The sequence below is a fragment of the Staurois parvus genome, unplaced genomic scaffold (assembly GCF_062004578.1).
Source record: "Staurois parvus isolate SC_StPar_1 unplaced genomic scaffold, SC_StPar_1.0 ptg003638l, whole genome shotgun sequence".
Taxonomy (NCBI): domain Eukaryota; kingdom Metazoa; phylum Chordata; class Amphibia; order Anura; family Ranidae; genus Staurois; species Staurois parvus.
The window spans coordinates 17,991-31,333 of record NW_028321434.1 but is presented as its reverse complement, the minus strand read 5'-3'; the positions used below and the strand labels follow the sequence as shown (position 1 = coordinate 31,333).

At 42.9% G+C, this 13,343-nt stretch overlaps 1 protein-coding gene across 1 annotated transcript in view; it reads left to right on the top strand.

Moving 5' to 3' along the window:
- LOC149427589 (vacuolar protein sorting-associated protein 35-like) overlaps nucleotides 1-13,343 on the top strand; it is a gene marked incomplete at its 3' end in the record, with an annotated part of 79,551 nt that overhangs the window by 59,446 nt on the left and 6,762 nt on the right. The window contains exons 11-12 of the mRNA XM_089667874.1: nucleotides 543-750; nucleotides 2,837-2,992. Of these exons, the coding sequence (XP_089524000.1) occupies nucleotides 543-750; nucleotides 2,837-2,992 (364 nt within the window). The remainder of the gene's footprint in view (nucleotides 1-542; nucleotides 751-2,836; nucleotides 2,993-13,343) is intronic.

The following is a 13,343-nucleotide window of genomic DNA, read 5'->3' as shown; positions in this document are numbered from 1 at the left end:
CAAGGTTGTTTTAAATAGATTATTATTTAAGTTCAGCTCTCCAGTACTCTTCCCCAAGGCAAAGTCTTAGAGAAAGTGTCTAGCTCTGCATAAACATACAGTGAAGGAAATGCGTATTTGATCCCCTGCTGATTTTGAATGTTTGCCCCTCACAAAGAAATGATCAGTCTTAAAAATCGAATGTTCGGTGTATTGTAACACTGAGAGACAGAATACAAAAACAAATTCAGCAGAAATGCGTCTAACAAATGACTGATCTGCATGTTCATGAGGGAAATAAGTATTTGATCCCCTTTCATTCAGCAGGATTTCTGGCTACCAGGTGTCTTTCATACAGGTAACAAGCTGAGATTAGAAGCAGTCTCTTAAAGGGAGTGCTGCTAATCTCATTTTGTTACCTGTATAAAAGACACCTGTCGGCAGGGGAGCAAATACGCATTTCCTTCACTGTATGGTAGTCAGAGAACTTTGGAAGCACCTGGTCCTGTTTGTAAAAGAGAGCCCTACATACACTATAGCTTCTTTTTCTTTCTCTTTTTTAGCATTGCCACCAGCAGCGCCGTCTCCAAGGAGCTCACCCGACTTCTGAAGATTCCCGTGGACACGTACAACAATATTCTGACTGTGCTAAAGCTCAAACACTTCCATCCGCTGTTCGAGTACTTTGACTATGAGTCTAGAAAGAGTATGAGCTGCTATGTGCTAAGCAGTGCCTTGGAGCACAACACAGAGATCGGCTCTCAGGAACAGGTAATGTCTGCACTCCAGCCTCGAGATACCATGTTCTCCCTTGTCCCAGGTTTCAGTAATTGCACCTTCCCTGCCAGGAAGAGCTGCTTGCCATCTTATTTTTTTTGTTATGCTTGATTCACCAACATTGGTGAGCTTCCATGTATAGATGTTGCTGTAAATTTAAAGCCCACCACCATTTTTTTTGGTATGGCTACTTTTTTCCTTGCAGTGTTATGTCCTGTCATGTGACGACAGCTCCTTTTCCTTAGGTAGTGGGTGGGTGCTAAATTCTGCAGAAAGTGGCACTGTTACTTATTTTCAGGTACTTATATAGCGCCGTCAATTTACGCAGCGCTTTACATATATATATTGTACATTCACATCAGTCCCTAACCCTCAAGGGGCGTACAATATTGACCAAGCCAGAAAATTACTGAGCTAGATGTATTTTACACAATGTACTACACTAAGGTCCCTAACTCACATTCATATGTACACATACTAGGGCTAATTCACCTACCAGCATGTCTTTGGAGGGTGGGAGGAAGCTGGAGTACCTGGAAGAAACCCACACAGGCACAGGGAGAACATGCAAACTCCAGGTAGGTGGTGCTGTGGCTGGGATTCGAACCAGCGACCCTAGTACTGCCAGGGGGAAGTGCTAAGCATTTAGCCACTGTGCTGCCCATGTTATCTGCAGGAGTTTCATGTGATTCTAGGGTGCTTTGACTAACCCTGGGGGGGGGGGGGGGGGGTCAGTCCCTGACATCCTGGGCTTTAAAGTGTGTTTTATGACACTAGGGATCATTCAGTCCTCACACACTAGACAATGTTGTCAAGCGATCTTCAGTCTGTGATGTGTACTTAATAGAGCAGGGCAAAACTGATACCATGTATAAGGGGAAACTCCGTGTGCAGTAGTACCAAAAAAAGAAGCAGAAAAAAAAAAAAAAAAAGCTGCTAGCACTAGGATCTTCGGTACCAAATCTTCAGAGGTGTATAAAAAGCACAGCGCTAAATACATAAATTACGAATACAAATTATAACTGTATTCTTTTATAATTTTTTTTTTTAAACACAACTCTATATCATCCCAAAGAAAATGGTCCAAAAAAAAACCCCCCACATAAAAAGTGTAATAAAAAAAAAAAAAGTACGTGTGCTCATGTATCTACACAAGAGAAGATGAGCCCTCTATTAAAGGCCACTCCCCCTGATGACGAAACGTGTTAGTGGGGGGGCCGGCGGTAGTGACCTCTGCACACGCGCTGACACCGGAAGCGAGACAACGGCTGATCGATATTTGTGACACATTGTGAATTTGCTTTTTTTTGCCTCACATCCTAGTGAGTGTGTACTTTTTAATGTTTTAAAAAATCTTGAACTTGATTTTGCTACTACTATGAAACTCTTTTCCCCTTTTTTGTATGGCTTTTTGTCTGTGGGGATTGCTGGAGCCCTTGATCGGACACCCATTGGGAGATCTGTGGAAGCCAGGCGTCGGTGTGATCTTTAGGGCTGTATGACCATATCTTCATAAATGGTCACATATTTTCTCTTTTTTTCTGGTGGAAGATTAGGATGGATGATGTTCTCTACTTGATGTTTGAATAATAGCGATTTGTCTTCTCTTGTGTGGTCACTTGGGTACGCAGACTTTTTTCATTGCACTTAAATATTAAGAGTTTTTTCTTTTTTGGACCATTTTCTTTTTATACGGACACTTTGGAATAATCTATAGTTGTATTTATAATTTATATTATTATTTTTTTAATATATTCGTATTTATGTTTAGCTCTGCACCTTCTTCTAAACACAACTGATACCATGCTTGGAATTGGAAAGATTGTTCAGCATTCTGGCCTGTGTTTGGCTGTTTGCAGTAGAAACTGGTGAACCATCCTACAAATTATACCAATCATGAGCGTGCTTCAGCATGAAATGTCACACAATTTTGTTTTGGTTCATTACGACACTCTATAATTACTTTTGAGAACAGGTCAAAATGGACGTCGATATTTGTGGCTGGTTTTTGGCAAGTTTTAGAAAACCTTACTGAAATTCTGCTACGTATAGGTATATGATTGCCTTCCTTGCTTTATAGGTGGATGCTATCATGAATTTAGTGTCAACACTGATCCAAGACCAACCAGACCAGCCAGCCGAAGACCCCGATCCAGAGGACTTTGCAGAAGAGCAGGGCCTTGTGGGCCGCTTTATTCACCTATTGAGGTCGGATGATCCCGATCAACAGTACCTGGTGAGGAAACCTATGTGCTAGTTTTTATAATTCTTGATTTCCTTCGTAACATCTGTTACTTGTACATATTTGCCCCATGTGTTTTCTTTCATTTATATTGAGGGACACAGGAATTCTGTTTCTTACAGGAGGATTGGACACTGGCAGACCTACCTATAATAAGGCTTACCAGTAGGTACAGTGAATATCTTCTAAACGTGAACCATTTAGGAGATATTCACCTTTGTAGTAGAGGCCAGTGCCTGTATGTACACTTCACCTTGAATGGAGGGCATACTGGAGTATACCATCCATTGAGAGTGCTGTGTTGCAACCGTGACTCCTGAATGCATGAGTAGGAGTGACGTCATTGCGGCCCAGGCATTCAAATGACTGGAGCCTGCATACCTGGAAGGAAGACCAGGCGAAGAAGGGAGCGCCAACAGCAGTGACAGTCCACTGCTGGAGGGTTTAAAGGTATGTCTGTCATAATTTGCTAGTATGTGGTACATAATGATAGAAACCACCCGAGAGTCCTTATTTTTTTTTTTCCTTTTTCTTCCCTTTTTTTTTTTTTCTTTTTCTTTTTTTTCCTTTTTCTTCCCTTTTTTTTTTTTTCTTTTTCTTTTTTTTCCTTTTGGCCTTTACTACCGTTTTACGGCTGATTTTTTTTTTTCCTTTAAACCTTTGCTTCATAAAGACTAGACGTTGCTGGAATATCCTAAAAAGTGAAGTTTGTTTTTCTTGTTAGTGTCTTATCCTCCTGTAGGAGATAAGATAACCCAAAGGTTAAAGATTTCTTATGCCTTTCAAATGAGGTCAGTGACCTGGCTCCACTGTCTGGCAGAGGTGCATAGTTTAGAGAACTCACTGCAAAGAATTACAGATCGTTTTGCAGATAAGACCGGTCAATGTACAGATTTATCCTAGATTGTAAGCTCGAAAGAGCAGGGCCCTCAATCCCCTCATGTTTTGCATTGTATTGGTGTTGTTCTGTCACATGTTCTGTCCCCCTTTGTAATGTACAGCGCTGAGCGAACCATTGGCGCTTTATAAATACTGTATAATAATAATAATGACATTCAGCTAAAGTTAAATAAGCTATTTGGGCAAAATGCCTCCGATCGCTATTACAGCATCGATTACTGACGGACCTGAATGAATATGACCAGTGCTGACTGAGCAAAAACAAAAAGAAACATCCGGCTTTCAGTATGGTGGGAGAGACACTTAGTACTTGTGATCTTTTTAAAAGAATTAGTAGTCATTCTGTGCTAGAGGAATGAAGAGGACAGCAAGTCTCTGAATGTTCTCTTCCCAATACAAAGTCAAACCACAGTTAATTTGCAGCTGATGCAGCAAGACAGAGCCCTTATTTCCATCTATTCCCAAAATAATTATCTGCAAGCCAAACGTTGAAAACCTGCAATGCGACCCTTTCTACTGCACAGATTTGGTCTTGTAAATGGCACACAATTCAGTCCATAGATTGAAAACCATTCGGGAAAACAATAATACTGACCCTGAAGATTCCAGTTTCAAGAAATGTTCAAGTGAAAGTCCACCTTTTTTAAAACTTTAAAGTGGACCCGTCATCAAAAATATTTTTAACCACTTCCAGTGCAGGGTCAGATGGCCGTTTCTAAACGGCCTCCCCGCCCCCTGCTTGTGCGCACTCCCTGGGAGCCCGCAGCACCGCGATCCGGTGCCCGCTATGTCCTCTGGACACAGTGGAACTGTGCGAGGTCCCGATTATGTGATCACTGATTGGCCAATCAGTGATCACATGCAGAGTAGTAAGTAAGCAATTATGTCAGAAGTGACATCTTGCTATGTGTATATGGGTCTCATGGTACAAAGCTATTCACAACAGCCTTGTACCATGTGACAAGCTGTGACCAATCACAGCTCACACAGTATTTCTCAATGGCAGCAAGAATGCAGCCAGAGAGGAGAAATGATTGCTTTTACAGCCTTTATGGGTGTAAAAGCAATCGGTGTTAAAAAAAAAAAAAAAAAATCTTCATCACCCCCCACAAGTAGTACAGTGTCACCATTCTGACACTGTACTGATAGGGTGACTATGTAAAAAAAATGTACTAAAAATTTTTTTAAATTAATAGTTTTTGGTTATACACTAATGTGGGTTCTTTTATTTATTTATTTTTTTTACTAAAACGATAACGGAATAAATTTTGGCAAAGATTTATGATAGTTTATTTATTTGCTAAATTTTATAAGAAAAACACTTTTTCATTTACATAGGAAAAAAAATAAAAAGTGAATAAATCCCACCAAAGTAAAGCTTTATCTGTCTAAAAAAAATGCTAAAAAATTCATATGGGTACAGTGTTGCATGACCACGCAATTGTCATTCAAAGTGTGATAGCGCTGAAAGCTGAAAATTGGCCTGGGCAGGAAGGGGGTGACAGTGTCTGGACTGGAAGTGGTTAAGTGTAGTGTGTCAGTTTAACACATCCAGCTCACATACATGCATACAGTTTCCGTGAAGACTGAGATTGAGCTCTGTAGTCACTTTTGCAGCAGTTGTTTTCTTATTCCGGGTCACAATCCTGCGCAATATCCTTTTGTCGCTCTCGACCGCGCTTGTGCTTATCAGACAACGGTTTCCCAGAAACTGTATATGCTGCCATAACCTCTGATTCTGTACCTGGTGACCCGGTAAATAAATTGGCAACTTCAGTCAGAGGCACCATCTAAGCGGCACCAACAATTTTCCCTCTTTGAAGCTCTGTAAGCTCTGACATGACGCCGTCATTTTGATGACTAACCGCGCACTCCAGCCTGCTAATGAAGGGGCATAACCACCATCAGTCGTCTTGCTCTGATATCGAGCCTGGACCAAGTATTGAGGGTTCTTTCCAGGTTTAACCGCCTCCCGCCTGCCATATAGTAAAATGACGGATGCAAGGCGGTTCTCTCGTTCTGGGAGGACATCATATGACGTCCTCCCATTCTAACCGCGCATGCGCGGCTCCCATAGCGCGCCGTGTGACAATCGGCAGTGCGCTGTGTCCCTCGGACATAGCGGATCACCGATACATGGAAAGAGCTGAAGTTGTCAGCTCGGTCATGTGATCAGCTGTGTCCAATCACAGCTGATCACATGTAAACCGGGAAATGCCGGTTATCGGCATTTCTCTCCTCACGAGCTGTCATGCTGACAGGGGAGAAGAGAGCTAGTAATCGGCATTCCTCGGAGGGGACATGTACACAGATCATCAGAGCACTGATGATCTGTGTAGCCCCAGCAACGCCACCTGTCAGTGTCTATCAGTGCCAGCTCTCAGTGCTCATCCATGCCACCTATCAGTGCCCATCAGTGCCACATATCAATGCCCATCTGAGCTGCCTTTCAGTGTCACCCATCAATGCCAGTCAGTGCCGCCTATCAGTGGCATATATGAGTGCTGCCTTTCAGTGCCCATCAGTGATGCCTGTCAATGTGCATCAGTGCCACCTATCAGTGTCCATCAGTGCAGCCTCATTCACGCATATCAGTGAAGGAGAAAAATCACTTATTTACAAAATTTTATAACAAAAACTAAGAAAGTATTTTTGTTCAAAATTTTCAGTGTTTTTTAAATTTATTTAAGAAACAATAAAAAACCCCGAGGTGATTAAATACCACCAAAATAAAGCTCTATCTGTCACAAAAAAATGATAAAAATGTCATATGGGTACAGTGTTGCATGACTGCGCAATTGTCAATCACAGTGCTGAAAGCTGGAAATTGGCCTGGGCAGGAAGGGGGTATAAGTGCCCTGTAGGCGAGGGGTTAAAGGAACAGATTTGGACTGTTGATTCTTTTATACGGTTAGTTGGACAAGACAAGTATTGTGCTTTACTCTTTTAAATAATCATGTTTTATGCTCAAAATGCTTGCTAGGAATAAATTATCTCTCTCAATTTTATACTTTTCCGCGAAAGTGACAGCTCAATGAATGCGACGTAATTAAGCGGAATATTCACCCAAATATGACAGCTGGATCTCAGTTGTTAGAGATCTGGCTCTATTATCCTGGACAGGGATATTTTGCTTTCATTGTCTGCAATGCTTAGAGCCTTTTGTGTTTGCAGTAAATTACTTTTTTAGCATCCAATATCCACGTACATCCCCCCCCCCGTCTATTCATTTTTAATATCCTCTTTGATATTCTGAGATCACACAGGATGTCAGGGTGACAGTGAAGATGGTCGTTCTGAATGTCCCCGTGTGGCTTTTTTTAATTCTTTTTCATTTTGATGACAGACCTCTTGTCAGGTTGTATTAGAGGAGAATGCCATAATCTTTTGCTGCACGGAGAAATATTCTCGAGCTTTCAATTTTTTCAGAGAGTAATTGAACTGCCATTTGTTGTCTCTACTATTTTAAGTCTTTAAAGGGACTCGGTCACTTTGCCGGGAACAAGCAAGGTGACTGGGTCTCTTTACGCCCTGACACAGTTACCTTCCCTGCACTGCCCTTATGCACTGTCAGAACCACTGCAAAATACCTGATGGTCCCCGCTATGTGGGAGCATGTGACCTCCTCATTTGACGCAGTGCCTGGGGCCTAGTGGCCATTCGCCAGGCTCGTACACGATCACATAAGGGGGTAGCAGTACATCAATGATTGTAAGCTCGTAAGAGTAGGGCCCTCTTACCCCTCGTACGCTGTCTGTCTTTGTTGTACTGTGCCATGTATTGTCCCCCCCTATTGTACAGCGCTGAGCAAACCCTTTGGCGCTATATAAACTCGTAGTAATAATAATAATCAATAAACCTGTATTGGCTTCTACTGATCTACTTCCGTTCAACCACCATATTTTCTCTCAATCAGCTGACATTCTTTCCATGTATAGCCAGCTTTATGGAGCACTGGAAGGAAGGGGAGGTAGGAGGCATGGGATTTATTTATTTTTAGTTTATTTATTTCAGGTACTTATATAGCGCCGTCAATTTACGCAGCACTTTACATATATATTGTACATTCACATCAGTCCCTAACCCCCCTCCATGGCTGTACAATCTAAGGTCCCTAACTCACATTCATACATACACATACTAGGGACAATTTAGACAGGAGCCAATTAACCTAAAATGTCTTTGGAGTGTGGGAGGAAACCGTAGTACCTGGAGGAAACCCACGCAGGCACAGGGAGAACATGTAAACTCCAGGCTGGTGGTGCCATGGTTGGGATTTGAACCAACGACCCTAGTACTGCCAGGCGGAAGTGCTAACCAATTAGCCACTGTGCTGCCCGTGGGATGCCAGAGAAGCGAGTATACTACCTCTTCTATTGCAGGGATGGCCCATTTACATTTCTTTTGGGGGCTTGACAGGGTCACAAAGCTGTAGTAGTACTTGTGTTTGATGTACAGGTGTTTTTTTTTGTTTTTTTTGTTTTCTTTCAGCTCTGATTATTATTTCCAGTTATTGTAAATACAATAGTTATGCCTAAAGAGCTACTTTTGCCACCATTTTGCTGTGTCCTGAACTTGTCTTGGCAATGTACATGATCAGCCATTGGCAGCCTTCCTGTGTATGTAATAATATAATAGACATCCTTCCTCTCTTTCCTGTGACGATGCAAAGTTTAATGTAAAGCCGTACAAAACCTGGGGAGATCGACTTCTCAGTTGTCTTCTGCCGCTCCAGTTTAAACAAGGTCACCGACAGTCCGTTCACACCGCTCGTCTTCCAGCGGGAAGGCATTGATTAAGTTTTCTCCTGCCGAGACTTGTAACATTTCCAACGGTGGTTTATCTTTTGGACACGAGCGGCTGACAGCACTTCATTTTCATTGAATAGAAGCAATTTTCGATGAGTGTCCCCTGTGCACTGTATAAGAACACAACTCCATATTTGCGCTTTCTGTGTCCCTCATACCCAGAACTTCCTCTTTCCGTCCACTATGCAGAAAAATACAGCAGTTGGGGTTTTGGGGAAAAAGAAAAGAAGGTCCAGCTGGGGAAAATTGGGCCATATTCCGAATTGTTATAAAATTGTTTTAAAAGTCGAAAGAATCCTGCTTATACCACCGCATGTCGTGGAAAACGGATAGCTATCCAGTCTGCCAATTTACGTGGAATCTGAGACCCCCTGGATCACACGCTTTCCTGGAATCTTTGATCGATCTTCTCTGTGTGTTGTTATGCTAGCAACAGCCAATCATTTGACTACATATTCCCTTTTTAGATGTATATATTTTGCATTATTTTCTCAATATTACAGGGTTCTCCTTTCAGCACCCAAGACCTATAAATACATCTGAAAGGATTAGTTCACATTTCTGAACATGTTACACCCATATTTAGGGTGTAACATGTTCAGCGTGCATCCCCAATTCCAGCACCTGCTCATCATCCAGTGTGCCCTCCAGTTCAGGAACAAATGGCATTTCTTTCCTCCTCCGGTTATGTTCCCGAAGAACCACCTCTTAACCCTCCTCCACTCATTGAAGTTGGATCGGCTTGTAGAACGAAAACACATCCGAAGTGTAGGGTATTAAAATCAACAAAGTACTTTATTTGAAATGATTACACTCACAAATAAAAGCAGTGGAAACGGCAATCCCTTTCACATCAAACATACTTGCCGGTACTTCCAGGTGTCTCCTGCTTTTGAAGGCAGCCTACATCTTTCCTTCTCTTAAATGTTATGTTCCCACAAAATTCAAATATACCATCTTACATTTTAACTTTACATTTTAGCATTGTTCCAGTTGATACCTTTTTGTGTACATCATAACAAGTACTATATATTCTACTGAACGAGTAGTTCCTCCCCACCACCAGTTGAACCCCAGGTACTGAAGGTGAGCAGAGCCATCCATGCTCATAGACTTGCTGTGGAAAAATCACAGACATCCGCCTTATTGTATTCACTAGCATGGTAATGATGGTCCCCGCCCTAGGAGTGCCCCCTGTAATGTGATTCACCCTGTAGTGGGTTTTTGTGAATGCCTGAGGTCTTGCCTCTTACCCTGAGCCTATATGGTCATGCGGTCACAGCAAGTCTGATTCTGGGCCATCAGGCCCACCCTGCAAGCCAGAGTACTTGGTGTCACTCTTGACTCCAATCTATCCTTCCTGTCCCAAGTCCAATCGCTAACAAACTCATGCAGACTCCACCTCCACAACATCGCCAAAATACGCCCATTCCTAATCCCAGAAATCACTAAACAACTCATCCACTCCATCATCATATCACGACTGGACTACTGCAACTCCCTCCTCACTGGCCTGCCTCACCACAGACTATCCCCGCTTCAGTCTATCCTGAATACGGCAGTCAGACTCATCCACGTTACCAACCGCTCCATTTCCGCCACCTGCCAATCCCTCCACTGGCTTCCGATTGCCCAACTTATCAAATTCAAAATGCTTACACTGACGTACAAAGTTGTCCATAATACCGCCCCAAACTACATCTCCGACTTAATATCCAAATATCACCCAAAATGCACTCTCTGCTCCTCACAAGACCTCCTTCTCTCTAGTTCCCTGCTCTCCTCCTCCTATGCCCGCCTCCAGGACATCACCCATCCTCTGGAACTCCCTACCCCAATCCATCAGACTAACACCTACTCTCCTCTCCTTTAGGCGCACCCTGAAAACCCACCTCCTTTAGGGAAGCCTACCCCGCCCCTGCTAATTGCCGATCTCCTTCACTCTTCCTACCACTCTATCCCCCACAGCTTTTCCTCCTGTACCACTATCCCCTCCCTCCTAGAATGTAAGCTCCAAGGAGCAGGGCCCTCGAACCCCTTGTGTATCGTATTGTTATTGTACTGTCTCATGTATTGTCTCCCATTGTAATGTACAGCGCTGAGCAAACCATTGGCGCTTTATAAACACTGTATAATAATAATTCTAGGCAAATGGAGGATAGTCCCATTGTATAGGTGGCCCAGCTTACATTCTACTATCGGTTCTTGGACTGTTTGCAGCATGTCTTCTACAGCCTGGAGTCGTGTTGTTCTCTGACCTTGGAGTCCTCTTTGGCTCCATTTGTTGTGGCTGTGCCCGACTCTCTTTCGACTGAGTTCTTTTACCACAGTCATGCGAGATATTATGACACAAATCGTCCCGTTACTTGCTGACCCTGCAGAGGTGACGTTCACTTTCCTTTTTCCTCTTCTGAAGTTTATAGATCTGATTTGCCAGAAGTCTTAGTGGTGGCTTACCATTTTGTAATTCCAGATGGACCACGTATGAATGCTGCAGCTTTTTCCACTTTCTCAAGTTGGTGCAGACATACCATCATTCATAGTCTCAAGGATCAGGTTCCACCTTTTAACATCAAGGTGCACGCTCCTAGGTTTCTGAGCATCTTTTGGGCTTTTTCACACTAAACAACTTTATTCCAGGTTTGCAAGGCTGCCTCCTGGTCTTCTGTTCACACGTTCTCCAGGTTCTACTAGGTGGACTTTTGTGGCTTCGTCTGAAGCCAGCTTTAGGCGAAAGATCCTTCATGCAGCTTTTCGTGGGCAGTTCCCTAATTATCTCTTGTTTTCTTGTACCTGTTAGCAGTTGTTTGCTGTGTTGCCAGCCCCTCAGTTGGACTGCTTTTGGACGTATTAAAGGTTAGTTTTTTTTTTGTTTCTTAAAATAACATGCATGTCATAATAGCCTGCTCTGTGCAGTGGTTTTGCACAGAGCAGCCCCGATCCCTCCCTCTTCCAGGATCCCTCACTGGCACTTTAGGCTGTGGGAGACCAGATATAGTCATTGCAGGGTCCTGGGCTTAGTAGGACTTTAACAACTTTCAAAACCATCCACAACTCTGCAACCAGCTAAATCATTAACCTAGTCTCAAAATACCAACCAAATCATTTTCTTCATTCCTCCCACACCTGCTCTCTAGCTCCCTTGTCACTTCCTCCCATGCTTGCCTGTAGGACCTCTCCCATTGTATGGAACTCCCTACCCCAATCTGTTTTTCAACAACCAGCTAAATCATTAACCTAGTTTCAAAATACCAACCAAATCGTTTTCTTCATTCCTCCCAGAATTCCTGCTCTCTAGCTCCCTTGTCACTTCCTCCCATGCTTGCCTCTAGGACCTCTCCTGAGCCTCTCCCATCGTATGGAACTCCCTATCCCAATCTGTTTTTTGGCAATCAGCTAAATCATTAACCTAGTCTCAAAATATCAACCAAATCGCTTTCTTCATTCCTCCCACACCTGCTCTCTAGCTCCCTTGTCACTTCCTCCCATGCTTGCCTGTAGGACCTCTCCTGAACCTCTCCCATCGTATGGAACTCCCTACCCCAATCTGTTTTTCAACAACCAGCTAAATCATTAACCTAGTCTCAAAATACCAACCAAATCGCTTTCTTCATTCCTCCCAGACCTCCTGCTCTCTAGCTCCCTTGTCACTTCCTCCCATGCTTGCCTCTAGGACCTCTCCTGAGCCTCTCCCATCGTATGGAACGCCCTACCCCAATCTGTTTATCTCCTACTCTGTCCAATTTTAGGTGATCCCTGAAAACCCTCGTTAGAGAAGCTCATCCTGCCCCCACATAACAACTGTACTTTCACTTTCTCCATCAGCTCACCCCCCCCCCCCCACACAGTTTTGACCTTTTTTTGTATCACTTGACGCTCCCTGCTACCTTGGGCTGGCCTACAGTTCTTCTGTTTGCCAGTGTCCAGTCCTCCTGTAGGTGGCAATATAACCTGAAAGACTTCCGGTGTCCCTCAATGGACAAATTTTACAGTGAATACAGAAATACTATTTTATTTTTCATTGTTATCTACTCTGTGTTAAATTTATCAGATGATTGTTGGAAAGGTATATACAGTACATGGATGGATATTAATATTTGTTATGAATATTGGTGGATATTTAATATTTGTTATGAATATGGGTGGATATTCATATTACTTTCTAGGATTTCCTTTGCTGTTAAGTACATAAAGTTTCCCTTTTTGGAAGACAAGGAACTCCTTTTATGAAGCATATTCTGAACATCTGGAATTAATAAGAAACAGAACAGGAAGTAATGGAAACAGAGACCAAAACACAGGAATTAATTAGAGCACCGTCTCCAGCGCAGAATGGGTGCAGGTTGGGAATTAGGGGCCGTTCTTGTTTTCGCAGGAAATCCTTGCCTGTTGCCTGCCGGTAGCTGTTTTATCAATCCAAACCAATTAAATAAGTAATGAATGAGATAATGAATCGCTTAGCATTTGCAGGAGAGCCCTCCTTGGTATCTTGACTGGTTTACATAGTAGGAAATCAATCAGAGTTTGGAATTAACTCAAGGATCTGCAGAGATGGTCTCAGCCACAGAGTTTTTATAATGCAAATAAGGAGCTTCATTGCAGAAAGAAACCCGGGCGATGGAGCATCTGCTGGATGA